The 13,150-nt window shown below is 43.4% G+C and overlaps 1 protein-coding gene across 2 annotated transcripts in view; it reads right to left on the bottom strand.

The window, feature by feature from the left end:
• The window catches only part of LOC105531589 (adenylate kinase 8), a 151,538-nt gene that overhangs the window by 69,614 nt on the left and 68,774 nt on the right, over window positions 1-13,150 (bottom strand). For both annotated transcript variants that reach the window (XM_011969543.1, XM_011969544.1), the window contains one exon: window positions 10,321-10,462. In XM_011969543.1, coding sequence (XP_011824933.1) covers window positions 10,321-10,462 — 142 coding nt within the window. The remainder of the gene's footprint in view (window positions 1-10,320; window positions 10,463-13,150) is intronic.

Raw genomic sequence — 13,150 nt, 5'->3', positions numbered from 1 at the left:
CAGGAGAATCACTTGAATCTGGAAGGCGGAGGTTGCAGTGAGCCAAGATCGTGCCATTGCACTCCAGCCTGGGCAACAAGAGCAAAATTCCTTCTAAAAAAAAAAAAAAAAAAAAAGAAGCCATGCAGCTGGTGCTGTGACATTAACCATGTCTGTGGCATTAACTGTGTTAGGAAGAACAGAGGGTGGACGCTTAGCCCTTGGGTACTTGGTCCCTGGAATTTCACAGGAATAATGATAGTAAAACAGGATGCTCACGTTAAGACTGTCAGATCCCTGCTGCCCTGGGCCTAGACAGAGGTTTCAGTCTTCCAATGGGAAGCTCGGTAGCCCAAACTCTAGGCATATAATTCAGAGTTGAGGAGATTCTAATTGTGGGAAAGGCAGAATAATGCCTGCCACCAACTCCAAGATGTTCACCTCCTAATTCTCAGATTCTGTGAATAGGTTATCGTACAAGGAACAAGGAACTTTGCAGATTGGATTAAGTTAAGGTGAGAGGAGCCGGGCACATTCCTCAGCCCCGGGCTCAAAACAAACAAGCCCAGTACAAACACATCCCATCCTCCCATCCCACCACATATCGCCATATATCTCTCAAACTTCCTGAGCCCAGTACAAACACATCCCATCCTCCCATCCCACCACATATCTCTCAAACTTCCTGAGCCCAGTACAAACACCACCTGGAAGGTCTCCGATAAGGAGACAGCCGTTCAAGGTTTTACTGAAAGCGCGGGAACCGAAAGAATTCCTTTGTTCCCCTGTAACTTTCGGGCTATAAAAAAGCAAGCACTCGCATTGTTCGGGGCCCTCTTGTATGCTGTGTAATGGAGGGACCAGGTTCGAACTTGTCATAAAGATCCTTGCCGCTTGGCTTTGACTCTGGACTCTGGTGGTCTTCTTTGGGGAACAGAGGGTCTGGGCATAACAAAGGACTGTGTTGATATGGTAAGATTATCTCAGGTTATCTGGGTGGGCCCAATCTAATCACATAGCTCCTTAAAATCTGAGACCCTTTCCCAGCTCTGGTCTCAGGGAGACATGAGTACAGAGGAAGCGTTGGAGTTGCACTATGGCCTCTGAAGATGGTGGGAGGGGCCGTGAGCCAAGGAATGCGGGCAGCCTCTAGAAGGTGGAAGAGTTGAGGAAACGGATTCTGCCCTACAGCCTCCAGGAAGGAATGCAGCCCTGACAGTGCCATGATTTTTAGCACTACAGAATTTGAAGACAACAAATTTGTGTTGTTTTAAGCCACCAAGGTTGTGGTAATTTATTACGGCAATATAGGTAACTAATACGCCAACTCACACTATTCTTAGACAAACAACCGGCCTATTCAAAGGTAAAGAATTTACAAAATATATCCATCTTGGGACCCAGTTATAGGTGCTACCAAAAAATGGAAGGAAAGGGGCATAAAAGTTAAAAAAAAAAAAAGGGAGCGAGAGAGACAATGAATAGCCATCAGAAAACAAATTACTCCAGGAAACATAAGAACATTTTAGATAAAACCTTACCAGAATGTTCTAAATAATTTAAAGAGAATGGGCTCCATGATACAGGAAATGAAGGAAAAGATGATGAGATTTTTTAAAAGGAGATGCAAAGAAAGCTGACAAAATGAAGGAAAAATACCTAAGGGAAAAGTAAAAGCATTATGGAAACAAAAAATCAAATGAAAAGCCGCAATAAATAAACACAGCAGAGAACAGTCAGTTACCATGAAGGTCAGAGTCGAGAAAATAATACCCAAAGAGTAAGATAAAAGCCACCAGCAGAAAATCCAAATTATGAAAAGCTGATAACAAATATCTTACACACACATAATTGGTCTTACTGAAGAAGAAAATCAAGCAAATGAACCTGAAAAACATTAATATATCTACTAGAAGAAAACTCTCCTGAAACACTGTAAGTGAAAGGGTTCCTAATGTCCAGAGAAAAGTAATAAGGAGAACCAAGACTGAGCTATGGCCTGATGATTGTAAATGAACTTAAAGAGAAGGGGGTAGGGAACACAGACAGGCAGAGAGAGACAGAGAGATCTCATGAACACCCAGGCAAAAGAAACACATGTATAGGCTGGGCACGGTGGCTCATGCCTGTAATCCCAGCACTTTGGGAGGTCGAGGCGGGTGGATCACCTGAGGTCAGGAGTTCAAGACCAGCCTGGTCAACATGGTGAAACCCTGTCTCTACTAAAAATACGAAAAGTAGCTGTGCATGGTGGCACACATCTGTAATCCCAGCTACTCAGGAGGTGGAGGCAGGAGAATCACTTGAAGCCAGGAGGGGAAGGTTGCAGTGAGCTGAGATTGCGCCACTCCAGCCTGGGTGACAGAATGAGACAGACAGACAGATGGAAAGAAAGAAAGGAAGAAAGGAAGAAAGGAAGAAACAAAGAAACAAAGAAAGAAAGAGAAAGAAAGGAAAGAAGAAAAGAAAAGAAGGAAGGAAGGAAGAAGGGAGGGAGGGAGGGAAGGAAGGAAGGAAGGAAGGAAGGAAGGAAGGAAGGAAGGAAGGAAGGAAGGACGGACGGACGAATGGAAGGACGGACAAGACAGACATCTGGCAACATGTCAGAGTCTATGTAGAAGGGATTTGGAACACGGAGGGCCGGGGAGGAGCTTGAGGGGAGAAAGAAAGAAATACGATCAAAGAATTCTTTGCCAGATGTTGTTTACAAGTAAAAATAACAGAGAGACATTCTCAAGTATGCAAGAATTCAGGAAGTTTAGTATCTATGTACCCTTGCTGAAAATGACTCAAAGACATGATCCATTCAAATGAAAGGCAAAATCAAAATTAATAAATGAAGAGGTTGAAATATATAAACAGCTGGTGTTGAAATCTTAATCCAGTTTTAGAGAGAATAAAAACTTTATAAGTATAGCAATTATAGTTAAAAACAGAATATAATTGTTATATTTCTAGAAAGAAAAGTTTAATCAATACTGATTAAAAACAATAATCTGTGCATAATAGACTGGCACAGAAAAATTTCAGGATATATCTGTCCCTGGCTCCCCCAAAATGGAGAATGGTTGGAGAAGGGGGATGAGGAGGCAGTACATGTGGGATCCTTTTTTGACATCTTTTTTTTTTTTTTTCTTTTGAGACGGAGTCTTGCTCTGTCGCACAGGCTGGAGTGCAGTGGCACGATCTCGGCTCACTGTAACCTCCGCCTCCTGGGTTCAAACAGTTCCCTGACTCAGCCTCCTGAGTAGCTGGGACTACAGGCACCCACCACCATGCCCGGCTAATTTTTGTATTTTCAGTAGAGACGGGGTTTCACCATAATGTCCAGGCTGGTCTTGAACTCCAGACCCCGTGATCCACCCGCCTCGGCCTCCCAAAGTGCTGGGATTACAGGCGTGAGCCACTGCGCCCAGCCGACATCTTTCATATAAAGGGGTCAAGATATTCTGCTGCATTTCAAAATCAACAAACTGAGAAACAAGGTTTAATCAAGTCATGTTGAAGAGACTATTAGAACTACAAACAGATATCTTCTAAATTAATGGAAGTGGGGCAGGTAAGAAGCTAATAATAACAAGAACAAAATTCAAAACACATCCCATAAAGAAAAGAAGGAAAACAAAGGAAACCATAATGAAGCACAAAATAAAGTAAGAGAGGCAAAAATAAGTGGGATAGACTCAACTATTCAAGGAAAAAGATACTCAGATTGAAGAAAAAATATCAAACCCAATTTCATTCTGTCCACAGTGAAGACGACGTCTATGGGCTCCACCCATGCAACCAGAGCTTCCACATAGCTTTTTAGTAGTGTCATCAACAAAAAATAAGAGAAGCAAAATAGCTGAAAGTAAAACTTAGGAACATGCAAATGTAACAAATCAGAGTTTGGATTCCAGATAAAAATGGCTTTTTGAAAACCGCACCAGATTTTGTTTCTTCCCCAAATCCCACAGAAAAATGACAAGAAAGGCACTTTGAAAAACTAACCCACAAGCACAGAAAGCACAGGGAAGAGGAAGGCAGTCAGACAAAGGACTTTCCTTTTTCGATGCTGGAAAGCAGACTTGGACCACAGGCAACGGGCTGAGGTGGCCTCAGAAAGCCAAATCCTAAATCAGTAATAGGAAAACTGAGAATCAACCTCATCTTCCCCAGAAAATCCTCAAAAGGCTCAGGCACAGGTGCCACCTGGGAGCTGGTGGCTAAAATAAAGGGGCTTGGTTGAAATTTGTTTGAGAAGAGAGTGAGTCCTAGATCCTTTCCTCACTCCACCCAGGTGAGTGAATGTCTCTCCTCCACTTGGGAAGAAATGAAACATTTACTCTCTAGAGAGGATAAAATGCAGGCTCTTTGGGCTGAAGAATGCCAAGCACAGTTGAGAGCCTGAGTCTATGGCAAACACAAGGGAATTAGGTAAAAGTATGCAAACTGCATGCAGTATGTCAGACCCCTCCCCTGCCCTTCCCACTGTCCTGCTTCTCCCCTGGACCCCCAGAGAGGGGGTCCTGGCAGAAGGCCTTTATCCTCCAGCAGGAGACTGCATGAGTCCTCTCTGGGGAATCTGAGCAGCCCAGAGGAAAAGACCTAAGGATGTTGACACTTGGTGGGAGGGATGGCCCAATTTTATCACCCCAATGATATCACCCTACAGTGAAGACTAAGCCTGTGGGCTCTATCCATGCACTCAGAGCTTCCAAATCGCTTTTTCAGTCTCCCATGCTTCGACATGAGCAAACAACCAAGGGTAATCCAACATCTAAGGGTAAAAAAAGACTCTGCTGAGAAAGAATAAGACCAAGACAAACAAAAACTCTATAGAAACTGATTATGCAGAAAGGAAGAGGAAAAAAGCCTATCTCCCCATCCTCCCAACAAAATCAAACATGTCATTAACATTTTAAGAGATAAAAAATCCACAAAACAAGATCAAGAAACTATAAAAGGAATATTCAGAAAACAAAAAGTTCTTGAATATTACAGAAATAAACAAACCCAAGAGCAGAAATTGGAATTCAATAGAAATGTTGGAAGAGAAAGTTGAGGAAATCTCCCAGAAAGTAGAGCCAAACAAAACAAAAAGCAGTAATTGATCACACACACACATACACACAAAATGCAAGGGAAAAAAGATATTTTTACAACATTTAGAAGGCCAGTCCTGAAGATCCAATGCCCAAATAACAGGAGTTACAGAGAGAATAGAAAAAAGGGAAAAAAATCATTAACAAAATAATTCAAGAAAATGTCCCAGGACTGAAGGACACAGGTTTCAAGATTAATTTCTGGTACAGTGGAGTAAATCTGACCTATACCGAGGATATAATGAAATTTCACTGTGAAATTTCAGAACCCTGGAGACAAAGGAAAGAGCCTACAAACTTCCACAGAAAGAAAAAAGTCACATATAAAGGATCAGGATCAGATCGGCATTGGACTTCTTAGCAACACTGGAGATTCAAAATTCGACGGGAAAATCATTTCCAGCCTATAATTTCTCACCCAGTCAATCTATCTAACAAGTATGAAGACAGAATAGACACTTTCAGATAGAATAGTAGGGCCCCTCAAAATTTACCTGCCATACACTCTTTCTCAGGAAGTTACTGATAGATGTGTTCAACCAAAACAAGGTAGTAAACCAAGAAAAAGGAAGCCATGTGATATAGAAATAAAATATCTAACATGGGAGAGGGGTAAAGACAATCTTCAGTGTAGTAGTGAAAGACAATCCCAAAATGATTGTTGTGTACAGTCATAAAAGGTGACTTCTTCAATTTAGAACACATGTGTTGCCGGTGTAACAACCTACTGCTTTTAAACCATCTTTTTAACTTAAGACGCAACTAGAGGTTATGCTTTGTCAAATCAAGGGGGTATATAAAAGGAAGATGTGTGACTTAGGAAACAGAGACTCCAACTCAAAAGAAAGCCAAGGGGAATTCCTCTGATTATAGTAAAGAAAAGCTCTTCATGATCAACTATGCAGTAAGCCTAGAAAAAATCCAGTCCAAACAGGAGAGGAATGGGAGTGACCAAGAAGAAAAAACAACCTGAAACTGATAGATTACACAATATGATGGACTTTGTGGGAAATTGTTCTGAAAGGCTATTATGAAATGTGGAAATAATTAACTAATAGATACAAAGAAAACTAGACAAGTGAAAAAGCAAGATGATTATTAACTTCAGGAAAATCGAAAAGAAAGGAAAGGCAAAATAACAACAAAAAAAGCTAACACCTTCCAGCTGAGTTAGATGCCTTAAAGCAGGTTTCCTGGAAAAACCACACAACTATATGCTTATATCTCATTGGCCAGAACTTAGTTTTGTGGCTCCATATAGCTGTAAAGAAGACTGGAAAATGGGATCTTTTATTTTCAGACACCAATGTACTCTTCGGAAAATCGATCTTTTGTTATTGAGGAGGAAAGTTAGAACAAATGTTGGGGTAGATAATTAGCTGTCTGTCACTGACGGTCACTTTCATCAAGAATACATTTCACAATGAACACACAGCTGACAGAAACCTTTATGCACTAAATAACATAGCACCAAAACACATAAAGCAAAAACTGTAGGAAACACAATAAAAATTAATGGCACAAGATATTCAAATTATGTTAATATGTTTAAAGATAGGGAAAGGGATGATTTTCTAGGAAGAGATCAATTGCACAAGAAAAGAGAGAAATCTGAATTGACCAAACACCATGAACAAAATCAATCAAATTGTTAACAAGCTACCTCTGCCCCGTAAGTGCCAGATCCTAAAAACAGTTACTGCTGGAGTTTTAAAAACTCTCTCAGATATGGAGAAAGAAAGAAAATCTATGAAACTTTCACATTACTGGTACTAAAGCCTAACAAAGCACAAGAATGTGGAAAAATTCTAATCCATACTATATATGCATATTAATGCAAAAAAACTAAATAAAAATGTAGCCAATACAATCCAACAGCATCTTAATTTCTTGCGCTGCCATTATCGTGTTATGACAAACTTAGCTGCTTAAAGATACTCAGATTTGGGCCGGGTACGGTGGCTCACACCTGTAATCCCAGAACTTTGGGAGGCCAAGTGGGCAGATCATGAGGTCAGGAGATCAAGACCATCCTGGCTAACATGGTGAAATTCCATCTCTACTAAAAATACAAAAAATTAGCCAGGCATGGTGGTGGGCGCCTGTAGTCCCAGCTACTCAGGAGGCTGAGGCAGGAGAATGACGTGAACCTGGGAGGCAGAGCTTACAGTGAGCCAAGATCGCACCACTGCACTCCAGCATGGGAGACAGAGCGAGACTCCATCTCAAAAAAAAAGAAAAAAATGATACTCATATTTGGCTAGGTGCAGTGGCTCATGCCTGTAATCCCAGCACTCTGGGAGCCCAACGCGGGTGGACCACCTGAGGTCAGGAGTTCAAGACCAGCCTGGCCAACATGGTGAAACCTGTCTCTAATAAAAATACAAAAATTAGCCATGCGTGGTGGCACACACTTGTAATCCCAGCTACTCAGGAGGAGGAGGCAGGAGAATCGCTTGAACCTGGCAGGTAGATGTTGCAGTGAACAGAGATCATGCCACTGCACTCCAGCCTGGGCGACAGAGTGATACTCGTCTCAAAAAAAAAAAAAAAGAAAGAAAGAAAAGAAAAAAAGATAATCAAATGTATTATCTTACAGTTTCTGTAGGTCAGAAATCTGCTATGAGTCTAACTGGACTTAGGTCAAGGTATCAGCCAGAGCTATAGTTCTCACCTGGGGCTCACTGTTTGTTGGTCGAATTAATTTCTTCTCACATTTTCCATGGCCCCCATCTTTGAGCCACCAATGCTATGTCATGCTTAGAAATCTCTCTGACTTCCTCTTCTGCCCTCAGTCAGGAGGGAACTCTGCTTTTAAGGGTTTGTGTGATTATTCTGGGCCCACCCAGATAGTCCAGGTTGACCTTTCTATTTTAAGGTCAACTGATTAGTAATCTTAAGTATATATGCAAAGTCCCTTTTGTCATATGATATACATTCAGAGGCATGACAGCAGGGGGGTAAAGGTCATAAGGGTCAAAATTCTATCTGCCACAAGCAGTAGAATAATATACCATGAAAAAACAATATGCCATGACCAAATCAGTTATTATAGAAACAAAAGATTGGCTTACTATTATTAACATAATTTATAATATCAATATGTCAAAAAGAGAAAAAATAATTTTAAAGGATGCTGAAAAGCTCTTGATAAAATTCAACATTAACAAGAGATTTTAAATCACGGTGCTATACTTCTTTAACTTCATACGAATTGTATGCACTTCAAACCAAAAGCCAGTAGCACCTTAATGTCAGACAGCCCTTATGGTCAGGAAAAACCACCCTGTCGATCATGACACCCTGTTCTGAAAGTACCGCCCAACAAGAGTAAAATGAAAAGTATAAATATTGAAAAGGAAGAGGCAAAAGGATGAGTATTTGTAGATGACATGATCATCTACCTGAAAAACCCAAGAGAATCAACTGAAAAACTATCCAAAACAGTAGGAGGGTTTGAGAAGGTGGCTGGAGTACAAAATAAGTAAGCCAAAATCAATGTCTTTTCTACACTCTTGAAAAACCCACTTAGAAAATACGGAATGAAAAGATCTTACTATAATATCAGTAAGAAGAACAAGAGATAATACACCTAGGAAAAAAATTAAAAATGCAAGACCCAAGGAAGTGTTGATATTTTCACTAGAAGCAAAGACAGGATATAGCCATGTCAAACTGTAACGTGTTATATTAGTTCATTTCACACTGCTATAAAGAACTACTTGAGATTGGGTAATTTATAAAGGAAAGAGGTTTAATTGATTCACAGTTCCACATGGCTGGGGAGGCCTCAGGAAACTTACAGTCATGGCAGAAGGTAAAGGGGAAGCAAAGCACATCTTACATGGCAGCAGGAGAGACAGAACAAATGGGGAGGTGCCACACTTTAAAACCATCAGATCTCATGAGAACTCATTCACTATCAAGAGAACAGCATGGGGGAAACCGCCCCCATGATCCAATCACCTCCCACCAGGTCCCTCCTTAACATGTGGGGATTATAGTTCAAGACGAGATTTGGGTGGGAACTCAGAGCCAAATCATATCACAGATCAATTTGAAAATCTAAGGCAATTCCAGCTAAAATTTCAATGGCAGTTTCTTTTTGTACATGATAAAATCATTATAGTGTTCAGTTGGAATAATAAATATATAAAATAGACAATAAAGATTAATGAGAGGGCGTTATCCTGCATTGACTATTGAAATATAATATATGACAAAAGTAAAGCAGTTAAACAGAGTTGTACTACTGCAGAAATAGACACTCAGACAAGAGAAAGTTCAGACACAGGCCCAGTATATTGAAAGACTAAACACACAGTTTGATGATGGTCAGACCATATATAAAAACAGAACTGGAACCCACAACCTGCAGCAACCTGCCCAAGGAGTCAGACCACAATCTCTGCAGCAATCAGCCCCAAAGGGCCAGGACTTGATCAGGAATTGATAGCTTCCCTCATTTTTGCCACCATTTGCAAGGTAGGACCAACCAGAGAAAGCCAAATATGTTCCCTTAACCCATCACATAGGAGACCCCACCTCTAGTTAGCCCACCCAGCTTCCCCAAGCCAACAGCCTCCAACTGGGCCATGGTAGAACCAAAGCCTTTCCCACCTTCCACTAGAATGCTGTCACCTCCACCGCCTGCCTGTGAGTCTCTGCCAAAACGCCAAGCAATGGTGGCTGATCCCTTGCTGTTGCAAGCTCAGACTAAATAGCCTTTGTTTGCTTTCACTTGGGTGGGCTTCATTGCTCTCCACAATATATACAATTGCAATGAGCTCTCAAGTTCAAACTAGTAGAGGGAAGACAGAACATCCAATGATAGTCAACAGTCCGAACAAATGGTCAACCATTTGGGGAAAAAAAAAAGGCGATTCATACTGCCTACTCACGTCAAAATAAATATCAGCTGCATGAAAGATTTAAATGTAAAAATGAAACTGTAAAAATAGTAGAAGAAAACATCCGTTGATTTGTATAACAATTTCCCAAAGAAGCCAAGACTGGTATTTACTACTGTTTTACAGATGAGGGTCCAGCAAGGAGAGTGAAAGCCAGTATTTGAATCCAAGCCCGACTCCTAGTCCACTAGGCAGATGGGGTGAGTGGGAATGGGGGTGACCAGGAGACATTCCACTTCAGGAACACGTGAAGGCTTGTGTAACCTGGACCCCATCAGCTAAGCCCTGGAGCGGGGGTGCCCAGGGGCTTGGCCAGGGCTGCGGGCTTGGCTGAGGCCACTCACCTGTTGGGATTGTAGCCCAGGCTGTTCAGCAGGTGTGCCTGGTCCAGGTCCCGTGGGACGCCGTGCAGCACCCAGCCTTTCTGGATGCAGTCCTGCTGGTCCAGGCGCTGGCTCAGCACCTTCATGAGGAGGCTGTCAGGAACTGCAGAGAAGGGGGACAAGTGAGCACCCTGCTGGCCTGTAGCCCATGGGTCCTGGGCTTCCTGACCTTACTTGACCATAGATCGAGCTGCTGAAGAAGTGGGTCTAGGTGGAGCCACTTGGACAAGGCTGTCAGTGCCTATTTCCCAGGTCCCTCCTCGGTCCCCAGCAACAGGGCTGCGTGAGACGGGAAATGCACTGGCTGACCTTGACCTCAGTCTTTCCCTTTCCTGGACAAGACACCATCCCCACCTGCAACCCAGTGAGATGTGAGCAGCTGTCCCCCTGTCTTAGTCCATTTGGGCTGCTATAGCACAATCCCATAAACTGGGTGCCGGGGAAGTCTAAGATCAAGTCAGATTCAGCGCCTGGAAAGGGCCTATTTTCTGGTTCACAGATGGTGCCTTCTTGCTTTATCCTCACCTGGTGGAAGACGCGAGGAGTCTCTCTGGGATCTCCCTTATACAGGCACTAATCCCATCCACAAGGGCCCCCACCCTGTGACCTCACCACCTCCCAAAGGTCCCACCTAAACCATTGTCTTGGGGATTCGATTTCAGCATATGAATTTTGGGAGGACACATTCAGACCATAGCACCCACTATGGGCCCAGTTTTTACAGCAAACACTTTGCCTGGAAGCACACCAGCCCCAGCTGCAGTTTCAGTTTTCCTCAAATGGGATCGTGCCAGTGCCCCCAAAGCTCTCTGCTAGTCCATGATGCACTAGCAACCCCCACTCCTCTCTTTCCCCAAATTCTCCAATTTTCCCCTCCTTGATGCTTAGAATGAAGTCTCTCCCAAGAATCACAGAACTAGTTATAACCAAAGACTGAAATAAAGTCCTACGGAGAATGAGATATTGAGAAGCGTCTTGTTTACATTGCGGCAATTGACATTTTCCTGAAATTCATACCTCTCTTCCCAGACTCATTAAATATCCTATGTTGCTAATGTACTGCGTTCTAGCAATTTGCACTGCGTTTCCTGCACTTTGCACTCATTTTTCCAGAAATACTTGGTAAATATTACCATTGTTTGCTATGACTGTGGCCCCGATTGGAACTGGTTCCTAGGGGTGTGGTGGCAGTGAGTTCGGCAGTTTCTCTGGAAGCTGCCTGCTTGCCCTCCTACCGACTGCCCAGGGGTCTGGCAAGACGGCCTGAAGCACACATTTGAAACCTTCCACAGGGCCCCCCAGGCTGATAGCCAGGTGAACATGGAAGGAAGAGATGCAGAAAAATCACTACCAGCCGTTCTCCCCTGTGGCCGTGACTTGCTGGGTTACTGCCCTTGTCACCAAAAAACCATAAACCTAATTCTAAGCAATCTGCATTTCCCTGAATGTGTTCTCTCTCAAGTCCTTCATCCTTTCTTCCCCAGTCCCCAGGAAAGAGCAGAAAAGGGTTTTGCTTTCACGAGAACATCTGTCTACCTAGCATGAATGAGAAGTCACTTCAGCGAATCCCATCCCTTCTTCCCCTGCTTCAAACCTGCAGTGGCCCCCCAGTGCTCCCACACCTTGCCTGGGTCACCCTTCTCCCACACCCTGCCTGGGTCAGCCTTCAAACTCAGCCTCAGGGCCATGGTGGGATGTTCCCTCCCCAGGGAAGTCTCTGAGGACAGCCCTCAGCCTGCACTTCTCATCCTCCCTCACCTGCCACCCTTGTTATCACAAGGGTACTTCTCTCTGGGTGATTCTTTCTTTAATGTCTGCGTCTCTCTCCTGGGTGGGTCCCATCAGAACAAAGGACCATGTCTCTCCCATTTTTCCCTGCCTAGAACAATGCCTGGCACATAGTAGATGTTGAATAAATAGAAGGTTTTTCAAATGCTTCACTGCGACTAATCAACTCTGTTAAAACCAACTTGACCAGACTTTGGGGAAGCCAAGTGGTAGACAGGAGAACATGGGCTTGGGGCGTTCACAAATCTAGGTCTCATCTCAGCTCTTCCCTTCCTTGCTGTCTCATCTCCAGGCAGTCTCTCAGTCTCTGAGTCTCAGCTTCCTATCTGCTGAAAGAGGATAACAGGACCCATCGTGACCAGCTCACACCACATTTACAATTCCAGCACATAGCTGACACTCAGAGGTGGTGGCTGTTACTTTTCAATTCAGGAGATGTGTGTGGGGAAGTGATGCTTCATGAATATTTTCATGCTTGCCCGTGGTCAGGGCGTCTCAGCAAAGACTGTTGGCACCTGGGATAAAGGATGACAGATTAAGAACGGCCTTGGAAGTTAAAGACAGAGACCGCCAGAGAGACTTAGGGACCTCTGCCCCGAGACATTTGTTTACATTCAAAGGGCTGGAAACCTAGTGATCTCCTCCTCCTCTCCTCTGAAGGAGTTGGAGTCAGTTCCTTCCAGGGTAAAGCTCGGGAGGGGGCTGGCATGTTGTCCCGCATAAGCTCCAAGAGTCACAATGTTGGGGCTCCCCTCCTGCTATAGACCCCCTGTACACTCGGGGTGCACTTGGCTCTTTCCACATTGCCTGTGAGGACCTGGGCGTGGGGAGCCAGCTCTGAGATTACTGTGTGAATGAATTTGGTCTGTCCTCTGATCCAGAGACCTTGTGTTTTCTTGCCAGGATGAATAAACACTGATTTAAAACAATGTGGGGTAAGAATCTGCCATAGAGCCTTCCAGTCCAGGCTTATCCTTAATATTTACAGTTATTTTCACGGAAA

The sequence above is a fragment of the Mandrillus leucophaeus genome, unplaced genomic scaffold, assembly GCF_000951045.1.
Source record: "Mandrillus leucophaeus isolate KB7577 unplaced genomic scaffold, Mleu.le_1.0 Scaffold899, whole genome shotgun sequence".
In the NCBI taxonomy this organism is placed as follows: Eukaryota; Metazoa; Chordata; class Mammalia; order Primates; family Cercopithecidae; genus Mandrillus; species Mandrillus leucophaeus.
This window is presented reverse-complemented; position numbering and strand designations above follow the sequence as displayed.